At 35.5% G+C, this 18,070-nt stretch overlaps 2 protein-coding genes and 1 non-coding gene across 3 annotated transcripts; 2 read left to right on the top strand and 1 right to left on the bottom strand.

Moving 5' to 3' along the window:
• Positions 1 to 489: 489 nt before the first annotated feature.
• Positions 490 to 12,729, bottom strand: LOC120346313 (dynein axonemal intermediate chain 4-like). The gene is made up of 17 exons (XM_039416026.2): positions 12,256 to 12,729; positions 9,981 to 10,146; positions 9,396 to 9,586; positions 8,681 to 8,793; positions 8,427 to 8,583; positions 7,431 to 7,551; positions 6,706 to 6,913; positions 5,940 to 6,170; positions 5,262 to 5,377; positions 4,577 to 4,714; positions 4,285 to 4,436; positions 3,713 to 3,867; positions 3,309 to 3,421; positions 2,740 to 2,915; positions 1,630 to 1,779; positions 1,357 to 1,510; positions 490 to 936 (listed from the first exon to the last, which is right to left on the bottom strand). Exons 1-17 carry the CDS (start codon positions 12,294 to 12,296, stop codon positions 865 to 867), a joined length of 2,454 nt encoding a protein of 817 aa, XP_039271960.2. The 5' UTR covers positions 12,297 to 12,729; the 3' UTR covers positions 490 to 864.
• A 1,379-nt stretch (positions 12,730 to 14,108) lies between these two features.
• Positions 14,109 to 17,960, top strand: LOC120346408 (uncharacterized). The gene is made up of 3 exons (XM_039416138.2): positions 14,109 to 14,291; positions 15,678 to 16,464; positions 16,890 to 17,960. Exons 1-3 carry the CDS (start codon positions 14,118 to 14,120, stop codon positions 17,402 to 17,404), a joined length of 1,476 nt encoding a protein of 491 aa, XP_039272072.2. The 5' UTR covers positions 14,109 to 14,117; the 3' UTR covers positions 17,405 to 17,960.
• Positions 15,117 to 15,188, top strand: Trnap-agg (transfer RNA proline (anticodon AGG)). Its single transcript has one exon. It is a non-coding gene; the product is annotated as a tRNA-Pro (tRNA).
• Positions 17,961 to 18,070: the final 110 nt, after the last annotated feature.

The following is an 18,070-nucleotide window of genomic DNA, read 5'->3' on the forward strand; positions in this document are numbered from 1 at the left end:
ATTTTCAATTTTGTAGATTAAGTGAGGGCCATCATTCTCATACAAGCATGATTGATTGCTCTTATATTATAGCGCTTATTAACTGAACCTGCAGTCTCCTATTCCAACAGAGCAGTGCTGAAAAATAAATTAAGAAGAAATACTTTGGAGTTCTAAATGAAATGGAAAAAACCTAACTTTGTGTGCAGCTAGTAAACTAATATCCCTTTTCAAAGGAGTAGTTGGTGGGAATTCGTATTAGAAGTTAAAGAAGTGAATCCACAGCCCAAGTTTTCGACTACAATAAAGAAGGGAGCCAAGGCTGAAAAAATCGAATTCTAGATTCACCAAGTCGGTCCTGGTTTAAATCTTTAATGTGAACTGTGATCGGCCGCACCTCTGCGCAAAAATTAGCCTGTTAGCTCCAGATTGAACAATATTATATATAGTGACACAGACACTCCATCAGGTTAGCTTACTACACATACCTTTAAACTGAAGGTACTCAGGTGCAACAGTTGTGTATACACTTTTCAGACCACGAAGTGGGTGAGGACCGCCTTGGGAGTTGTACAATCATTAGTTTATTTTTCCACAATACATAAATACACTTTATGAATTGAGAAGTAGGAATGGTATTTCAGGGTGAAGGAAATTCAGAAAACCGCGACACCTGTTGCTTTATTCGAAAAAAAGCATGCGTTACTCTTTCAAGCTTTGACTATGCCACCATTTTTCATCCGTATAAATGTAAACCATACTACGGAAAACAGCACTTTAGAACTATAGGAGAATCCTCATTTTTTGAAAGAGAACTAGCATGCTTGAAAAAATAATTTTTATTAAAAACTTTATCTGATATAAATATAACATAGAAATATATTTTCAGTTCTTGTCATCATTTCGTTGCAGTTGACTGCTCAATGTGCTTTCAATCAGGCTCATCAAAGCATTTGACTGAAAATGAAAACAGGGTGAACATGAATACCTTGTGTGGATGCGAGGTTTAGATGGTGGGAAATTTATTTTGAATATTTGGCTCAGTGGTGTGGGGCATCATGCTAAGCGTTAGGAATTCGCTCGCGACTGCACCGCTGATTACCCTGCATGATTTCATAGGTTCGAATGCGGGGATAATTATGTTCGGGAGGATTGCAGGATTCCTCGCTGCTGCAGGGTGGTTTACATACCCGCTGGTCGGTTACGGCTTCATGCATTTGAAAACAAGCAACCGGCTAAGTAATCCCATATCTGACATAGACCGGTAACCGGAAAAGAGTGGCCGTGGTTCGCCATATGATTAAGTCGCCTTATAGGCTTTCCTATCCTATTCCACATACTGTATATGACAAATCATATAAAACTGGCAGTATTTACCTGTTTCGTAGATGTACCACCCATGTCCCTCAATTGATAAATAGATACTTGGCCATCACTGTCCCCAACAAGAATACTGTTGGAATTTTTAGAAAACGTTGCGCAGCTTAACTTGATACCTGGACTTGCCAAGCTTACAATGATTGGATCCAGCCTAAGAAATTGTAACAAAATTCAAGTTTAAAAAAAACAATTTGATCACAAACAGTGTGAAAGAAAGTGTAAAAAATATAGTTACTCGGCAAAGTAATAATTTTGATCCAGTAAACTTACGTATTAATGGAAAGATCCCAAATTTCTACTGAACCTTCATTGACTGAGCAGAAGACCGTGGGGTTATATGGAGACCAACAAATGTCATGAACTGCTTTGGTTGATGAAAATAAATTAAGGACAGGTTTCAATTCTGATTGCATCCATAACCTGAAATGGAATGAATGGTTGGTTAATCAATAAGACTGTAAATTTCTTGGTAAAATTATTGTTGTTTAATTGGGAAGTTTTGACTTATTTTCCGCTCCTACAATTTTGACTCAGGAATTTTGAGAGTTCGGATCTGACTCCATAGCAAATATGTATATTAAATATGCCTCTGACAAGAAGCTTCATTTAATATCTCCCAAGTTTAAGTGAAAAAACAGGTGACTGTGCAAGAATAATGTGAATCAGGTAATCCAAGGAAAGATTCTACAGTTTGCTGGGAAATTGTGTATGTACACAAGGTAGAGCTCTGAACCACCATCAATGTATAAAGAGCAAGTTGTGGGAAATACTCAAAACTTCTCTTGTAAGAAGAAAAATGTCATATTTATGTATTTTAATTATTTTTCTTAATATTTGAGTGATATGAACACAGGAGTAAATTGCAAAAATCAAATTGAATAAAACTGATTAAATTTTTTCATGGCAATCCATATTTAAATATCTATCCCAAGAAGGTGAAGACCAATTTGAGCTTCTGCTTCAGATTGTGAAGGAATAGAATCGTAATTTAAGGACCATTAGGCACATTGTCGATAAACTGCCTAGATTGGGTTCTTGTCCACACACAAGACGCAACTGTTTTTGAGGAGTATCGACTTGCTGTACTAAGCTCATTACACGCAAAAACTTTTTATAATTATCATATTTTATTCAGAAGAAAACAAATTCCGGTACTGGTTTTGAGTGTAGGCAATGGAGCATCAAGCCTTACCCAATCTATATTATATTAGGTGCACCAGCTTATAAGGCGCTCATTCGATTTTCGAGAAAAAAGGTCCTTTTGGTCCGTAAAATACGGTAATTGACATGAATCATGTGCATCGATGTAGTTAGTAGAGAGAAATCACAACTATTGCCTAATTAGTTAGTCCAATGTGATTTGCTTCATGAAATTATCACCTGATACTCCAATCTGCACTAGATGATAAGAAAACATCAGGAGAAAAGGGAGACCATCGAATTTTATACATTGGTCCCGTGTGCCCGACATATGTATCAAGGTACTGTTCATTGTAAGAACACGAACATTTGTGAATGGCACCTTCTTCTGTTCCAGCCAAATATATATTTGTGTCCTGTAAAAATGTGTCTTCTACTTAAATAAAATTATAATAACAGTATTTAGTTTTGTGTATACAAGATGACTCTTACTCTATTCTGCAAAAAGAGACGAATTTGTTGTTTTGGGTAAAGAAAGTATGATTTTGTGGTCTCTGAAATGGTCCTCACCATGAAAAGTGAGTAAGCTTTTATTAAAAATAAGTATAAAGCATACTGTAGATTTGTGGTAGACCACTAACTAGAAATGTGTCCTGCAAACATATGTAGAAGAAAATATTTTGTCAGGCAGTTTTCGAATATTTACTGTACATCAATTTGGAAATGAGTTCATTTCCTTAAGAATATTTATATGGTTTCTGCAACTTAGCAATCTCCCTTGAGCGGCTAATGAAAAAATAAAATTTAACCTTAGCGTGGAAGTCAAAGCATAACCCAGGGGCTTGTCTTGAAATGAATGCTTCTGCCTTTTCCTTCTTTTTTTGTTGGTTTTTAGCAACTGTTCGTTTCAATTTCATCAAATCTAAATTGTACAAAATATCATTAGACTTGTACTACAGCGCATGTCTTTTGTTTCTAATTGGTATGTACTTAAATAATTACTGTGAGAAATCAAGCAATTAGAACAAAGAAGCTTGGCGGTGTGGCGCATCATGCTAACCGTTTGGAATACGCTCGCCACCCGCCTCTGGTTTTCTATCTGAGTCAATCAAATCTGAGTAAATGAAACAAATTTCTGATATAGAATTGATGAAAATAAATAGTTGGAGAAAATCAAAGTATGTCAAAAACAATGTCACATTAACCTACTTACCAGTGCATTCAAATCCTTTCCTTATTGACCATTGTACAATTCTTCCATCAGCACAGATAGATATCAAAACTTCACTTTTTTCATCTCCCGTACCTCGATCTCTATCAATCCAACATAGCTGCCATACTGGACTTGAATGTTTTCCGATACATTCACTAAAAATTTAAGTGTCATCTTGATATTGAATATAACGATGGCCAAAGACAGTATAGATTTGTGATGATTTGGAATAATAATTTCAACAAATTGTTGTAGGCTCCACCATGGATGGAGAAAACAGAAGAAGTCGGATTTATATAAAAATCCGGGATATTCTGAAAATTTGATGGTAAATTAAAAAATAAAATTGTTACATTCTACTTTGAAAAGTCATATTTAAAAAAAGTCGAAATATTTCTGCCACATATACAAGCATCATAAAGTACGCATAGGAATTAATTTTTTTTAATTCTACCACATTTGCAAGTGTACATAAATATCCACAATTTGAGTCCCATTCCGTCAATAAATATCAGATCGCTATTCGAAGTCATCTTAGGTTTTTTCATAAAAAACAATCTTCTGTTACTCACAAACTATCCAAAACTGGAGAATCTTTTGTTGAACGTACATTATATATACAGACTGTTCCATCATATAAACCGACTGCGAGAAGATTAGGATTTGCAGAACTAAAGTCAATTGCTGTCACCCCAGCCTTTGTGTGAAAAACTCTTTCAGGATACTAGAATGAAATGTGGAAATGTTTTTACTTTATAAGCTCATCCATACATGATGCAGTTACAGTTTGGTTTGAATAATCCATTGTTTCATGAGAATGATCAAAAGAAAAAAAATCTTGATTTATTGATCGGTGCCACTTACTTCAGGATTCTTCAAATTCCAGCAGCAGGCCAGTCCATTCTTTGTTTTATTCTGTTCATTAAATCCAAACTGTCCATACCCTACTGCTAAAATGTCTTTATTCATCTTGTTCCACGCCATTCCAGAAACATTTCGTCCCTAAATTAATCGAAGAATATAATGAATGGCTCTCAATATTTTCAGTAAATTCCCTAAGTTTTTCTCAGTTTATGTACTTTCTAAAAATTTTCATTTTTTTATGCAGACTAATAATAATAAAAAAAAATTGCAGGCAAACGTTCAACCACCAAGAACCCCACATAAATATATAAATATCCAAAGAATTATCAGTTGGTGTGTAACTTGAATAATTTCAAATCAACACTGTTAGGGAAACTACACAGGAACATGGAATTTTCCTGATTATAGTAGACACATATTATACTAAACCATTATAGTGAATAGCTAAAATCTAGGGCAAATATCCTTCAATTTTAAAAGAATTTACACCTAACTCTGAAGAAAAAGTTAACATCACCAATATTTGCTGAATATTTATCACCATACCAAATTTTGTATAAAATATATCTGAGTCGTTAACAATACAATATTGCCAAACTTGTGGATAAAATATGGATATTTGATCTGTGTTATATCTATTTATAAAAGAAATATAGTGAGCTAAAAATATTTTATGGAATATTACTTTTGTAATAGAACAGCTGTATGCCCACAATCTATCCAAAGTTGGTCCCATTGTCATCAGTAGATCAGGGGATCCTACAATTGCATTATCCTTTTCAGGTTCTACTTTATCTGGATCTGTAAAAAAAATAGTTTCTGAACTGTTAAATGCAATTATCGGACTCAAAAAATGTTTTTGGCCATTATAATATATGTAAAAAAAACATAGTGAGGTAATACAAACATGGAGCCTACACCAACACTAACTTTCCAAAATTAAAATTTGTTATAAGTCAGAAACTGTGTTCAAGTGTCAAATAATTTGATGTCTCAGAACTGGAACCGAGACTGAATAATAAATTATGAACTAATCATGCTAATATTGGTGACGATTATTAAGCAATAGACTAATTAGTATAATTGATAAGGAAAGCGATAAAAGTAGGAATCTTATTGTACATGACCTCCAAAGAACAACTAATAGTAAACTCTTGTGTGTTTAGAATTCCTGGAAATACCATTATTACACTAAATTTTTTAAATTCCTTTAACCTATATAATATTACAATCCAAGACCAAGAACCGCCAACAGACTTTGCAAAAATTACAGAAAGTGATTAATTGCAGGATATGAAAAGCAAAGGTCAAAATATCAAATAAAAAAAAGAGAATTATGAAGTCTCTATATTGCAATACTAACCACGAATAACATTCAATCCTCTGTACATTGCTTGTCTTGGTTGATAAATATTTTCTGTGACAACGCGTTCCATGACAACTAAGTGTTGTTTCAGCTCGTCTGAATTCAAAATTGCCTCCACTGCGGGGTCTGAGTTCGGATCATAATTTGATACCACAGATTTTGATCTTGTACGTGATTCCTTTTCCGGTTCTCCAGCAACAGATGCTGTTATCATACTGGCCCTGCTTCCTATTGAAAGTAAGATTATTGTTTCAAAAAGAGTTATTTATAAGTTAGATACAATTAAGTAAAAAGCGAATAGTGTACATCAACAAACATAGCAGTAAAACTCAGGTCTAGGAGTTTTAATTTTTTGGTGCAAGTACTTAATCAATGTTACTAAATCAAATGTGGTCTAGTGATTCATCCAATCACCTGCATTCGAGCAAGCTATTTCTCTCGTTCTCTCGTCGCAACGATCTCGATATTAGAGAAATTGCTGTCGTTAGTGAGTTATTAATTGTCGGCGCAGATGTCATTTCGAGCGATCATGGGAATAGTTGGGCAAGCTCTATGACCTGATTGTGACATCGATATGCTGCGCCCAATAGAAGGACTTTAGGTACGAAACTACACAAGACCCATTAAGTGCACATAAATAATCATGTTACAGAAAGAGAAAATGATTATGGGCATTCTTATTCATCAATTGATAGCTGAAAGTGCTTTTCTCATCAGATTCATCACACTTTTTACATAGTTCTGATAAAATATTGAGACAAACCTGTAATTTGTGATGTTGACATACTTTCTTCCTCACTCTTAAGTTTGCTGCCTGTCACGCTCATGGTACTCATTGGTCGACTGATATCACCAGATGTTGCGGTGGCTCGACCAGTTGATGTGGCTGGTGGCTTGCTCGCTTCTTCTTTTTGGTAGGTATCATACATGTCCCAATTTGTTACAGTTACACCGGTTTCCACTAGGCCGATCTGGATATTTTAATACAGTATCACATATTATGAAAAAAGATGTTAAATACATACCGGTAACCGGCAAGTTTTTGGTTCGAGTCACATGTTAGGATGGTTTATCATGAGGAGAGGGAAGCCGATAAGACAGATAAATTATACGGCAAACCATGGTCGCTTGTCCAGTTACCATTTCATGTCGAGTGAAACAGTTATTTGTTTCGACTGCATAGATTTAATGGTAGAGGAAGCCGTAACAGGCCAGCAGTTGTGTGAACCAGCCTATGATGCTAAGTCTAGCAATCCTACCAAACCTAATTATCCCTCCTGAGATTCGAACCTACTGATGTGTACATAGTAGTCAGAGAAAGCCTAACCAGTGACCAGTGTAATTACATCATGATTTATACAAAATTTCATAAAAATATGGCATGTAACACGGCCATGCTATATTGTAAAGGGCAATGGTTTACATGGTATCCCGAACAAGTTTTAAGACTATTCAAATTAGAAAATAGCCCAAATCCATATAGCATACCCTTTCTGTTTGAATATCCTTGTGTTTGAAAGCATCGTTAAAAGTCTGCATTCCAGTTGCAACATATCTGTCATTGCCAGCTCTTGATTTGACCAATTCTTCATAGGCTTGATTTCGTTTACTGAATACAATTAGACATAGCTAACATTTGGAAAAATTGCTATACATATGGTCTGATGAATATCATCTGTATAATCTACTATTGTACATTATAAAATAACTTGAATCTTGTGAATAACTTATGGAATTATGACAGTTGGCAGCTGTATTACAGACAATGTAATATTGGCAGCTTGGTCACAAAAATAAGGATATTTATTTTTTAACAAAGCAGTGTTTATTGTAACTCTGTCTACCAAAGATGTTCTCCGTTTTAGGTGTCCAAGTTTTATGCTTGTATTCTGCTTTTCTTAAATTCTACGGTGTACATCTAGTACAATTTCCTTTTAATCAATTTTTCGGTGCAATTTATTCCAGAGCATTTTTAATGGTGAGAAAGTGTTCTCAGTCTACATCCAACCATACTCAGGGATGGCGAACCACTGACCTACGGCTCACAAAATTAAAATCTAAAGAAACGATTGAACTGAATGGTAATACCTTTAATGTGATTGAAAGACGACGGATGAATACAATTCCCTCAGAGTGGAATTTCCATTCAAATTCTTTTGAAACCATTTAAAAATTTGCCATGGCATTATAAACATGTTTTGGTAATGCATATGCATGCAAATCCGTATTGATGTATTTTGTAAAATCGAGCACCAAAAATCGCATCTGTCGTGATATAAGTGCTACATGTGTAATGCTTTAAACTGCACAATATCGACCAAGGATTCCATGACTTGCAGAAATAATGCAACATGAAGTTTCTCATTCATGCAGACATTGATTAAAATCTATGACCCACAGTCTTCTTTTCCAAGGTAAAATTTTTTTTGACCCACTCATTCAAAAAGGTTCACCATCCATGCTCTAAGTTTATTTTAAACTCACTCAATATCTGCGAAATCCTCTCCTTCTGTGGACAAAGCAGTTTGTTTTTGTTCAAATAACCAAATTGTATCGCTTTCCTCTAACGTGATATCAACGATTTTGTTTAAATCCTCTTCTTTCAAAATTTCTTTCACTTCCTGTCTCATAATTTGAACATCTGAATGTTAAATGAATTGGAAATTCACATGGGAATCCAAATTCACAGTATATTAAAGAAATTGATCAAAACCAAATTATTGAAAAAAAATCCGAACCTGCTAAACCTGTGGTTATCTCAGGTCCACCTTCTGTTATTTCACCATTAGAATCGATTGATGACATTGTCTTGGATTTCGCTGAACGATTAGATGTGGCATCAAATATGGACCTGTATTGAAAAATGGAATGAATTGAATAGGGCTATTATGGATGCGTATTAGATTGGCTCGGCAGTGTGGTGCATCATGCTAAGCGTCAGGACTAGACTTGCCATAGCACCTCTGATTGCCCTGCGTGGGTTCACAGGTTTGAATCCCATGTGCAAAAGAATTGTTGGACTCCTCATCGTCACAGGGTGGTTCACATAACCGCTGGTCGGTTACGGCTTGCTCCACCATCAAGTCCATGCTTCCGAAAACAAATAACTGGCCAACTAATCCCATACCCGTCTTGGACTGGTAACCGGACAAGAAGCCGTGGTTCGCCATATGATTGAGTTGTCTTATCAATCTTTCTTTTCCTTCCTCATAGCCTAATAAACCTAACAAATTGATTAAAATGTGGATCTCTGATTATCTGATTAAAATTTATCATGACTATAAAAATTGCTATTGCTGAATGGAATGACTGACTTTAGGAAATTTAGGCCTCTACCCAGTCATTTGTACCATTTATAGTCATATTTTCATATACAGTATATGAAAGTATTCAAAAATAACTATAAAAATCATGTAGAAAAATCTTAAGTATAGGACCAAAATTCTGAACCACCTGCTGAAAGGTTGTGCGTATGCACTGGTTGTCCCCGTCTGATAAATTGATGCTGCAGACATGAAATCAGTCGGTGTTCCCACAGTTGATTGATCACTCCCAAATAATTGACTTTGATGTTTTGGTACATTACTCGGATCTTGAATGAACAATCGCTTTGGAGTAACATCATTTCCATCTTCATCTCTCACCTAAAATAGAAAAAGTTTAATTTGTTTAAAATTAATTCGTTGAATGAGAATCTTTAGAAAGTTTAGTATAAATGAAATTTCAACTTAACCAAAAAAGCATATCTCAATAAATAAGAATCATAATATCAAATTTATTAGTTATGAGTGAAATTAATGCCAGTACTATAAAATCGTCACTCAACAAATTTGATATAGAAGTTTTCCTTTACGCAACAACCAACAGGTTTTGTTGGTCGAGATGAATTTAAAATGGGTTTTGAATTCCGAACAAGAAAACATTTTGAATATAAAAACACACAATCAACTATAAAGCAGTCCAATCTACAATATATGAAAAATGAGTATAACAAAATGAAGTAGAATAATGAAATATAGCCAACATAATGAAGCTTACAATTCTTCCAACATGTCCACCAATTCTTGAATCTCCCAATTTTGATTCACTCACACTCACACTTTTGCGACTTTGTGAAGCGGTAATATCACTCCTTCTACTCGTAAACCTGTTTTGACTTGTGTTTGTGAGAATTCCGCTTGTGCGATTTCCAGTCATTCGAGACCTAGATATAAGAGTACCGGTAGTAGACATTTTATCTTTATATGAAATAATTTATAAATTGAAAAACATAAAATGATGAATATGAAAATCTTGACCTAAAAATCTTACTGAGAAATCAGGAAATATATGTCAAAAGCACTTTAATATTATAACTCTTTTGTTCCGTATGACGAATATATTCGTACTACCATCCTTGGTCATAATAGTTATTTTCGGACTATTTTACATTTATGTTCATGTTTTGTGAAGTATTCCACTCTAAACTAAACTCATTTTAGGCATCCAACTATGATCCGTGCTTGATCTGTCAACATTTTTTTTTTGTAAATTTTTTATTTTACTACTAAGTGAATTTTATTTGTGTAGGTATTTCAAAGCTTAAAGATACACGAAAGTATTTGCCACTACTTCAAAAATAGGTCATTTGAACGAGCGGGAAACAATTTGCGAAGCTGAGTCTGGTTTTTCTGCAAAGGTGACGTAACGCTCTTTCAGAAGAGCGCTTGGAATTTCGTGTCTTTGTAACATGTGCTCATCGAAGCGATAAGAGTGTGAAACGTTCTCTAAAATTTTTTGAAATTTCTCTCTTCTTACCGGCGTAGGGTCGAACGGTTTGCGCCTACGTCATTTGAGCGTGTTCTAGTAGGAAGACGCGAAAATAAGCTTTTTAAAGAGATATTGGGGGTGTTCCTTGTACGTTTGGTTAACTGGTCATTACATATTATAAAATGGTACAAAAAGTCGATTGTATACAGCGAAAAAAAAGGGTTAAACAATACAAGAATCATACTAATCCCATATACAAATATATGCATTTTGAAAAATCAACTGTATCCCCAAATTTAGGATAAATTATGACTGTGTGACAAATGTATTCAATAATAGACATTTTTCTGGACTTTAATTCACATGGCCTGTGGTAAGTTTCAAAGTAACAGTACCATAGTCGCCAACTACACTTAATGGGTTTGGTATAGTTTAGTAGAGTCTCGTGCATAACAATTTTTGCGCATGTCAATCTTAACTCCCACCTGACTACGCCATCCAAAAATTACGTCACTACTACCGTTTAGTACCACATGGACTTATAGTTGGCCTGGCTCAACAATTTTTGCAAATGTCATTCCTAACCCCCACCTGACCAAGTGCAGTTTTAAGTTTTGTGGCGTCTGCAGCTTCTGTAAAACCATGGCTGTAAATCCATACCATGGCCGCTACGGCCAAACCTATGGCGACTGACTTTTTAGCTGCCACAAACCAATGACAGGCTGCCGTTACCGCGGCAGCAAATTGAAAACCAATGGCAGGTAAACTTTTTGCTGTCCTAACCACGGCAGGTGGGCCGTAAAGACAGGGTTGTCCCTAATGGTGACAAATATTGGGTAAGTTGGAACGCTTTTCTTATGGATACCAAAATCGAGCAAGCTATTTCTCTCGTTTTCTCGTCGCAACGATCACAAGTTCGTTATCGGCGGCGCAGATGCCATTTTGGGGGATCGTCATTATGCTTTGGCAAGCTCTATGACGTGATGGTGACGCAATTTCTGGATGACATAGTCAGGTGGGGGTTAGGAATAACATATGCAAAATTCTTTTTGCTACGCCAACTTAAAGTACTTGTGGTACTTTTTTTGATATGTCAATCCTAACCCCCATTTGACTACGCCATCCAAAAATTACGTCACTACGACATCACAATCACGTCATAGAGCTTGCCAAATATACGCACAATCGCCCGAAATGGCATTGGCGCCGAAGATAAGAAACTGACTGACGTTATCGATCTCTCTCCTTTTGGAATCGTTGCGACGAGAAAACGAGAGAAATAACTGTTCGATTTCGGGTGCTCGTTTGCGCGTCTTGGATGGCAGTTCGTATAGTTTGAAAGGCAATTTTACGCCACTGTGACGTCGTGTTGACGTAATTTTTGGATGGTGTAGTCAGGTGGGAGTTAGGATTGATACATGAAAAAATTGTCATGCTACGCCCACTAGAAGTATGTTAGGTAAGAAACTACATGAGACCCCTCACTTATAATAGGACTAACAGACTAAGGAACACTGTCAAACTGTCAAGTGGTATAGCTGTAAGTAACTTCAAGAAGACTTACGTGAGAACACTCTTATTCGGGTTCCGACCCATGTGAGACATTTTCAGATTCTGTTCGTCCTATTATCCCATAAACAAATCGGGAAAATAACTAAATAAGTTACACACCAACGATAAAAATAAATACTTTGCGTCAAATCTTCGTTGCCTTGGAGATAATCGCTGCAGCGAAAGAAATCAAGTGTGGAAGAGCACGATTTTTCACGTGTCGGATTTAGGGCTCAAATTCTGCATGCTACTGCATGTTTTGAATGCTTCGTTCCGTGGTGGCAATTTAACGTTTCATAGAGCTGTACTTTATACCGTCACTGCTCCTTTGAAGTGGCGTTTTTGAAACATTGGCATACACAAAAAGGAGGATTTCGCGGATTCGGCACCAAATATAAAATGCATGGCTTGAGCTTCCATGCGATTTTGCCTATGTTCAAACAAAATCTATGCCATCAATGATCCATTAACTATTGCTATTTGTCACGTTAAGTGTTACTTATCGCACATATTAGCTATCCACAATGAGATTTCTCTGTTTAAAGTATAAAAAATCCATTCTCATTTTATCCTGTACTCGAGTACAGCCTACAACCGGTAGCAAAGTCAACTATAGTTCTATCTACCTACAGTTATTCGATATAAATCAAGATGTTTTTACAATGTAGAACACTCCGTATCGAATGGCCATAAATTCATATATTGTAAAATTTGCACAATGGAATTGAAGTGTTTTTAATAACAAATAAACTTGTAATATTTATTCCAACTTCAATGCATGATTAACGTTGAAACGTTAACCAATAATCCTTTTTTGCTATAGCGCGGTCAACGACTAACATACCGAGCACGGTGGGCACGGGTAACGAACTAAATTCTATGGCTGTCGATATTGCTATGTTTATGGCAACATGAAATCACAAGAAATAATCCGTAATGTGTCCTTGTCTTGTTCAGACTTTATGTAACACATGAATAATAGAACTAGATGGTTGTAATGTATGAAATCAATCGCAAGTATTCCTATCCAAACCATGCTTTGCTACATCATTTCCGACCGTGTTAATTTGTTCCTATCAATTTTGATGAAAACGGCGCAGAGAAGTCAAACAAATCAACAAATCTATTTTGAACAATGTATAGTTATAAAAAAATTGATTGATTGAAAAAAAGTTATAAGAGAAGTTACAAGGGTATTATATTGTATTTGTATGTATGTGTGTGTGTGTGTGTATGTGTGTGTGTGCGTACGCGCGCGCGCGTGTGTGTGTGTGTGCTAATGTAAGGAGGGATTCCTTGGTTATACTAGGTACCACAAAACAATGTTACATTTCAAAGTATGACAACGGGCATTGGCATACAAGCCTTGAAATATTTCCAACTAATTAAATGACATAAATTTGCGTTCGTTTGATTTGTGAAGTAATATTGTGAAGTATTCGAATTTAATGTGTCAAGGCTATTGCTTCCGTAAATAAATAATTTCTTGGCTCACTCGGAGAAGTCAGTGGTACAATGACACATTTTAATTTAATATTTAAGATATATATTGCTAATGCACTAAAGTAGAGTTGCTTGTAAAAATCACGAGATGATACCTTAATAAAACTATGCATGTATGAATGCACAAATATATTTTGAATTACTCTTCAAATCCGATTGCGCGTTTTATTCTCGCGTATTTCCATGTACGTTCCGGATGTTGATATCATTCAGCATATTGTCGCTGAGAGATATTGTCGGTTCCTGTTTATACTGATTTCCAAATTACTCATGAAATTCATATAAATTGTTTTCGGTGCAGACTTTTACGCATGTCTCATGATAAAAAAAACGATGGTCAAAATGTTAACTCTTCATGTTTTATTTGCTGTAATGGTTATCTGTAAATTAGATATTGCCCACACTGATGACCATTCGCAGGAAGCCTACGAAGAATTAAAAGCGTTCTTCCCAGGGATATCCGGGGACACTGAAATTACTTATACCGATTTTCTAAACATGATGGCAATATTCTCACAATATGAAAATGGAGATTTATCGGATTGGGTAAGCATCACATGCATATAATTTATTATAAAAATTGTATTCGAATTGATTTTTTCATTTGCTCACGATTAAGCAAGGGACGGTTCAAACGATAAAGCATATATAGCCTACACTACATGCAATATTTTGAACTGCAGTTTACGACAAGTTATTGTTTGTTTATTATTGTTTATGGTTCCTCAATTTTGAGTCAGAAGACACAGCAAAGTGGCGGGGCCATGGATTTTTATAAAATAGCAATATCTATATATATATATATATAAGTGTTTTTCATATTTCACCATGTTATTGAAATCTCTCATATATAGCCTATATATATATATATATATATATATATATATAAGTGTTTTTCATATTTCACCATGTTATTGAAATCTCTCATATATAGCCTATATATATATATATATATGAAAAGTGAATGACGTCTCTACCAGATTATTATTACAAACTTTTAAGCCAAATCACGAAATTAATGCTGCAGTCACGGCAATCAATATTAATCTCTTCGATACGGTTAACTATATTACTATAATACCAGGGTAATTGAATTTTTGCTTTCCAGTACTGCCCGCTTTTGTTCTTTTTGTGATGTATTAGAATGCGCTTGCCTGTGTATATGTTTCCTCCCACGGATTAAAAAGGTTCTTCGATCATACACGTGTTTTACCAATCATGAATAGTGTTAAAGAGAAGCCACAAATATACCAAACAGTGGTTTACTCGTCGCAGTTGACGATTGTCTCAATATGAACAGTCACTTGCAAAGTGAATGTATAACATCGATCGAACTATGTATACTATCGCCACGCTTCTCTCTCTTGTCATGGCTCGTTGGTCTAGGGGTATGATTCTCGCTTAGGGTGCGAGAGGTCCCGGGTTCAAATCCCGGACGAGCCCTGCTTTTCTGAAAACTTAACGCATACTCAGCGGGATATCTAAATATACGCATATTTCTTCTCAGATTAATCGTTTCGTAATTTGTAATGTAGGCCTCTTTTGAAAAGAATGGGATGGCCATGGGCCACTGCTGGGCCCAGTGAGTTAGGCTTTCGGTTGGGGTTAGAAATGATTTAAATATTTGAATTTTCATTGCAATCTGCAACCCTAGCCTACATCCTAACCCTAACTGGATAGTTACTAATTTGCTTATTTTGAGCTTTGGTGGGGGTGTTTGTTTTGCCTTGTACAAAAAAGTGTCCCAATTTTTTTCTGCCTTCAAAAAAGTTGTGCTAGAATTATTTAACAGAAGCTCTCCTTTCAATACTTATTTCGGTACCATTTTCATTTTTAGTGCAGAACTAGTGTCTTAGCTCTGGTAACCTTGTGTTGTAAAAAAGCACTGCGTTTGGAACTACTCAATTAACCCGTGCTTTTCATTGTTTTAAGAATGACAAAACGCCACTCTACTTGGCCACACAAGAAATAAATCGCCTTGAAGATATTATATCAGAACATGAGGGAGAAAACGCAGCTCTGATGAAGGAACTTAACAGTTGTGTACCTGCTCGCGACAACTGGGAGAACGAATTTGAAATAGTATTAAAAGAATTAGACGAATGTGAAGATACGGCCGTAAATTTGGAAGAATTGTCGGGTGGTTTACAAATCGATAACAATGTATGCAAAGAAGAGAAAAATTCCTGTTTCGCGGACAACGCAAACTTACAAAAACAAGTGGATTACATGAAGATGTTGCTAGGTGCCGTGGAGCCATATAACCTGGTCCCTTACATTGAATCATTAAATGAGCAAATCGATTCATTAATGGCCGAAAATTTTAACCAAAGTTTTGAAATGGCATACAAAAACGAAGCCATAGACGACTTGAGTAGTCAAGTAGACGAATTGAGTAGTTCCCTGGACGACAAAGAAGCTCAGTACGAATCTTGTACACAAAACGCCTTAGATCTTGAGTGTTCCTTACAAAAATGCTTTATTGACGAACAAGAAAACGTGCAAAAAATAACAGATTACAAGCTATTAGAAGACGAAAGAGAAAGAGTGCAGAGTAATCGGGAAAACAGTACAGAAACTGCAATGATAAACGCTTTGAATGTCGCGAAAATATTTCAAATCGAACATGAAGCGAAAGATGATGTTGTCGAAACTTTGATAAAGTTGACAGATATCTTGTCTGAAGCTGAACCAATTATTTACTGGCCTTTTTATCCCGGTAAGTCAATCGAAAACTGCGTAATTTGAAATTGTTGCAATTATAATTAAAATTTGGTATTTACCAACAATGTTCATATTTCACCAAAGATAATTTAGCGGAGGTGTATCAGTCTTATTTCAATATGTATAGGGATTTATAGGCTATAACCCCGGAGTTAATTACATCACAGAATAATATACTGAAAATAGCGCTTAAATAAGTAGGGGAAATTATATAAATTTGGCCCTTTTGCATGGATGAAAGTGGGAAGTATTTCAATTTTTAATTACGTCTTTTTAATTTCAAAGATTGAGGGATATTGTCGAGAGCAATTTATGGTAGAGTTTCACACCAATGAAATGTTCGGGCGATGTAATAAAATGAGCGTTGTTACAAATTCTCGAATCCCGCACCATTGCTCTTATTTGGATTTTTATTTTCAGATAGTATATCAGAACTAATGATGCTCTCCGTTTCCCAATTTGAACTCGCTGTCTCCAGTTATTTTTGTAAGATTACCGCCTTGCAATGTCAATATGGTAAAACATGCTACTTTCGTTCTCCCGATGATTTATTTAAGAAGCAGGATTTTGCAGCAAAGGAAAAATACCTAGAAGAGCAACTTTCCCTTGACGTGTACTCGGCGAACATCGTTGATGGATTCGAGGGTCAGCTTGAACCTGTGAAGCTGCAACTCATCGAAATGTTTTCGACAGTTTTTCTTGTACCCGAACTTGTCAACAAAATCGACTCACAAACAATATACTATGTTAATGTGGACGATTACGTTGGAATTCCACTTTTTACTCCATACCAACTGTTGCTAATAGAAAGAGTTTCTGACATTCTACATTCTGACGATCAACAAACCATCAAAAGTAACGCACTTGATTACATTGACTGCAGGTGTCCATACGAGGAAGACATTTGTACTGTGAAACCAATAATTGATCATTGATCTTATGTTGGGAAGTTACATTGTTGGGAATGTTTTGAATAATATTATGAGGTTTATACAATATTTAAACGTGCAGGTATAAACTGAAGCACCATTCATTACAGTTAAGTCCAAGTGCGATTATCCATTCCTCTCACTGTACTCCTGAGTTACAAGTATATATATGCTCCTTTTCCGAGTCACAAGTAGGGTATCAATCATAACATATCTAACCAGTGAGTGAACCATAGACATTGCCAGGAACATAGAGAGCAACGAAATTTACAGTTATACAATGTATTTTAGACGAATCGTTCTCAGATAGATGATTTTCTTTGAAACCTTCAACACACACTTTAGTAGATGAAATTTGAAATAGCAAAACTAAATATATTAAACCTATAGTGAATATTTCAATAATTTTCGCGTAGGTTTCAGTATAATTTTTGTGCAAAACATCTGGATGAATTAAACTTCAGTTTAGCAAATATATCTTGAAAATAATGATATGCCTCATACATGGAAGCTTTTAAAATTATTTTATTCACCTTTACTGCTAACTCGCAAACTAACAACATAACATCTGGTCAAGTATCTGCTCTAGCAAATATTGAAAGAAGGTACTAGATAGCTTGGATAGGCTTTATTAGACAATTCACGTGGCGTAAATGTGATTATTTCTCAATA

Source organism: Styela clava, chromosome 1, assembly GCF_964204865.1.
Source record: "Styela clava chromosome 1, kaStyClav1.hap1.2, whole genome shotgun sequence".
Classification (NCBI taxonomy): Eukaryota; Metazoa; Chordata; class Ascidiacea; order Stolidobranchia; family Styelidae; genus Styela; species Styela clava.

Excerpts from the sequence above, each read along its gene's own strand:
- LOC120346313 (XM_039416026.2), bottom strand. The coding sequence starts at position 12,296 with ATGTCTCACATGGGTCGGAACCCGAATAAGAGTGTTCTCAC. Across the intron at positions 8,584-8,680 it reads GATAACCACAGGTTTAGCAG|ATGTTCAAATTATGAGACAG; the intron begins GTTCGGATTTTT and ends TTTAACATTCAG. Across the intron at positions 1,780-2,739 it reads AGTGCAGATTGGAGTATCAG|GTTATGGATGCAATCAGAAT; the intron begins GTGATAATTTCA and ends ATTCCATTTCAG.
- LOC120346408 (XM_039416138.2), top strand. The coding sequence starts at position 14,118 with ATGGTTATCTGTAAATTAGATATTGCCCACACTGATGACCATTCGCAG. Across the intron at positions 14,292-15,677 it reads ATGGAGATTTATCGGATTGG|AATGACAAAACGCCACTCTA; the intron begins GTAAGCATCACA and ends CATTGTTTTAAG. Across the intron at positions 16,465-16,889 it reads TTACTGGCCTTTTTATCCCG|ATAGTATATCAGAACTAATG; the intron begins GTAAGTCAATCG and ends TTTTATTTTCAG.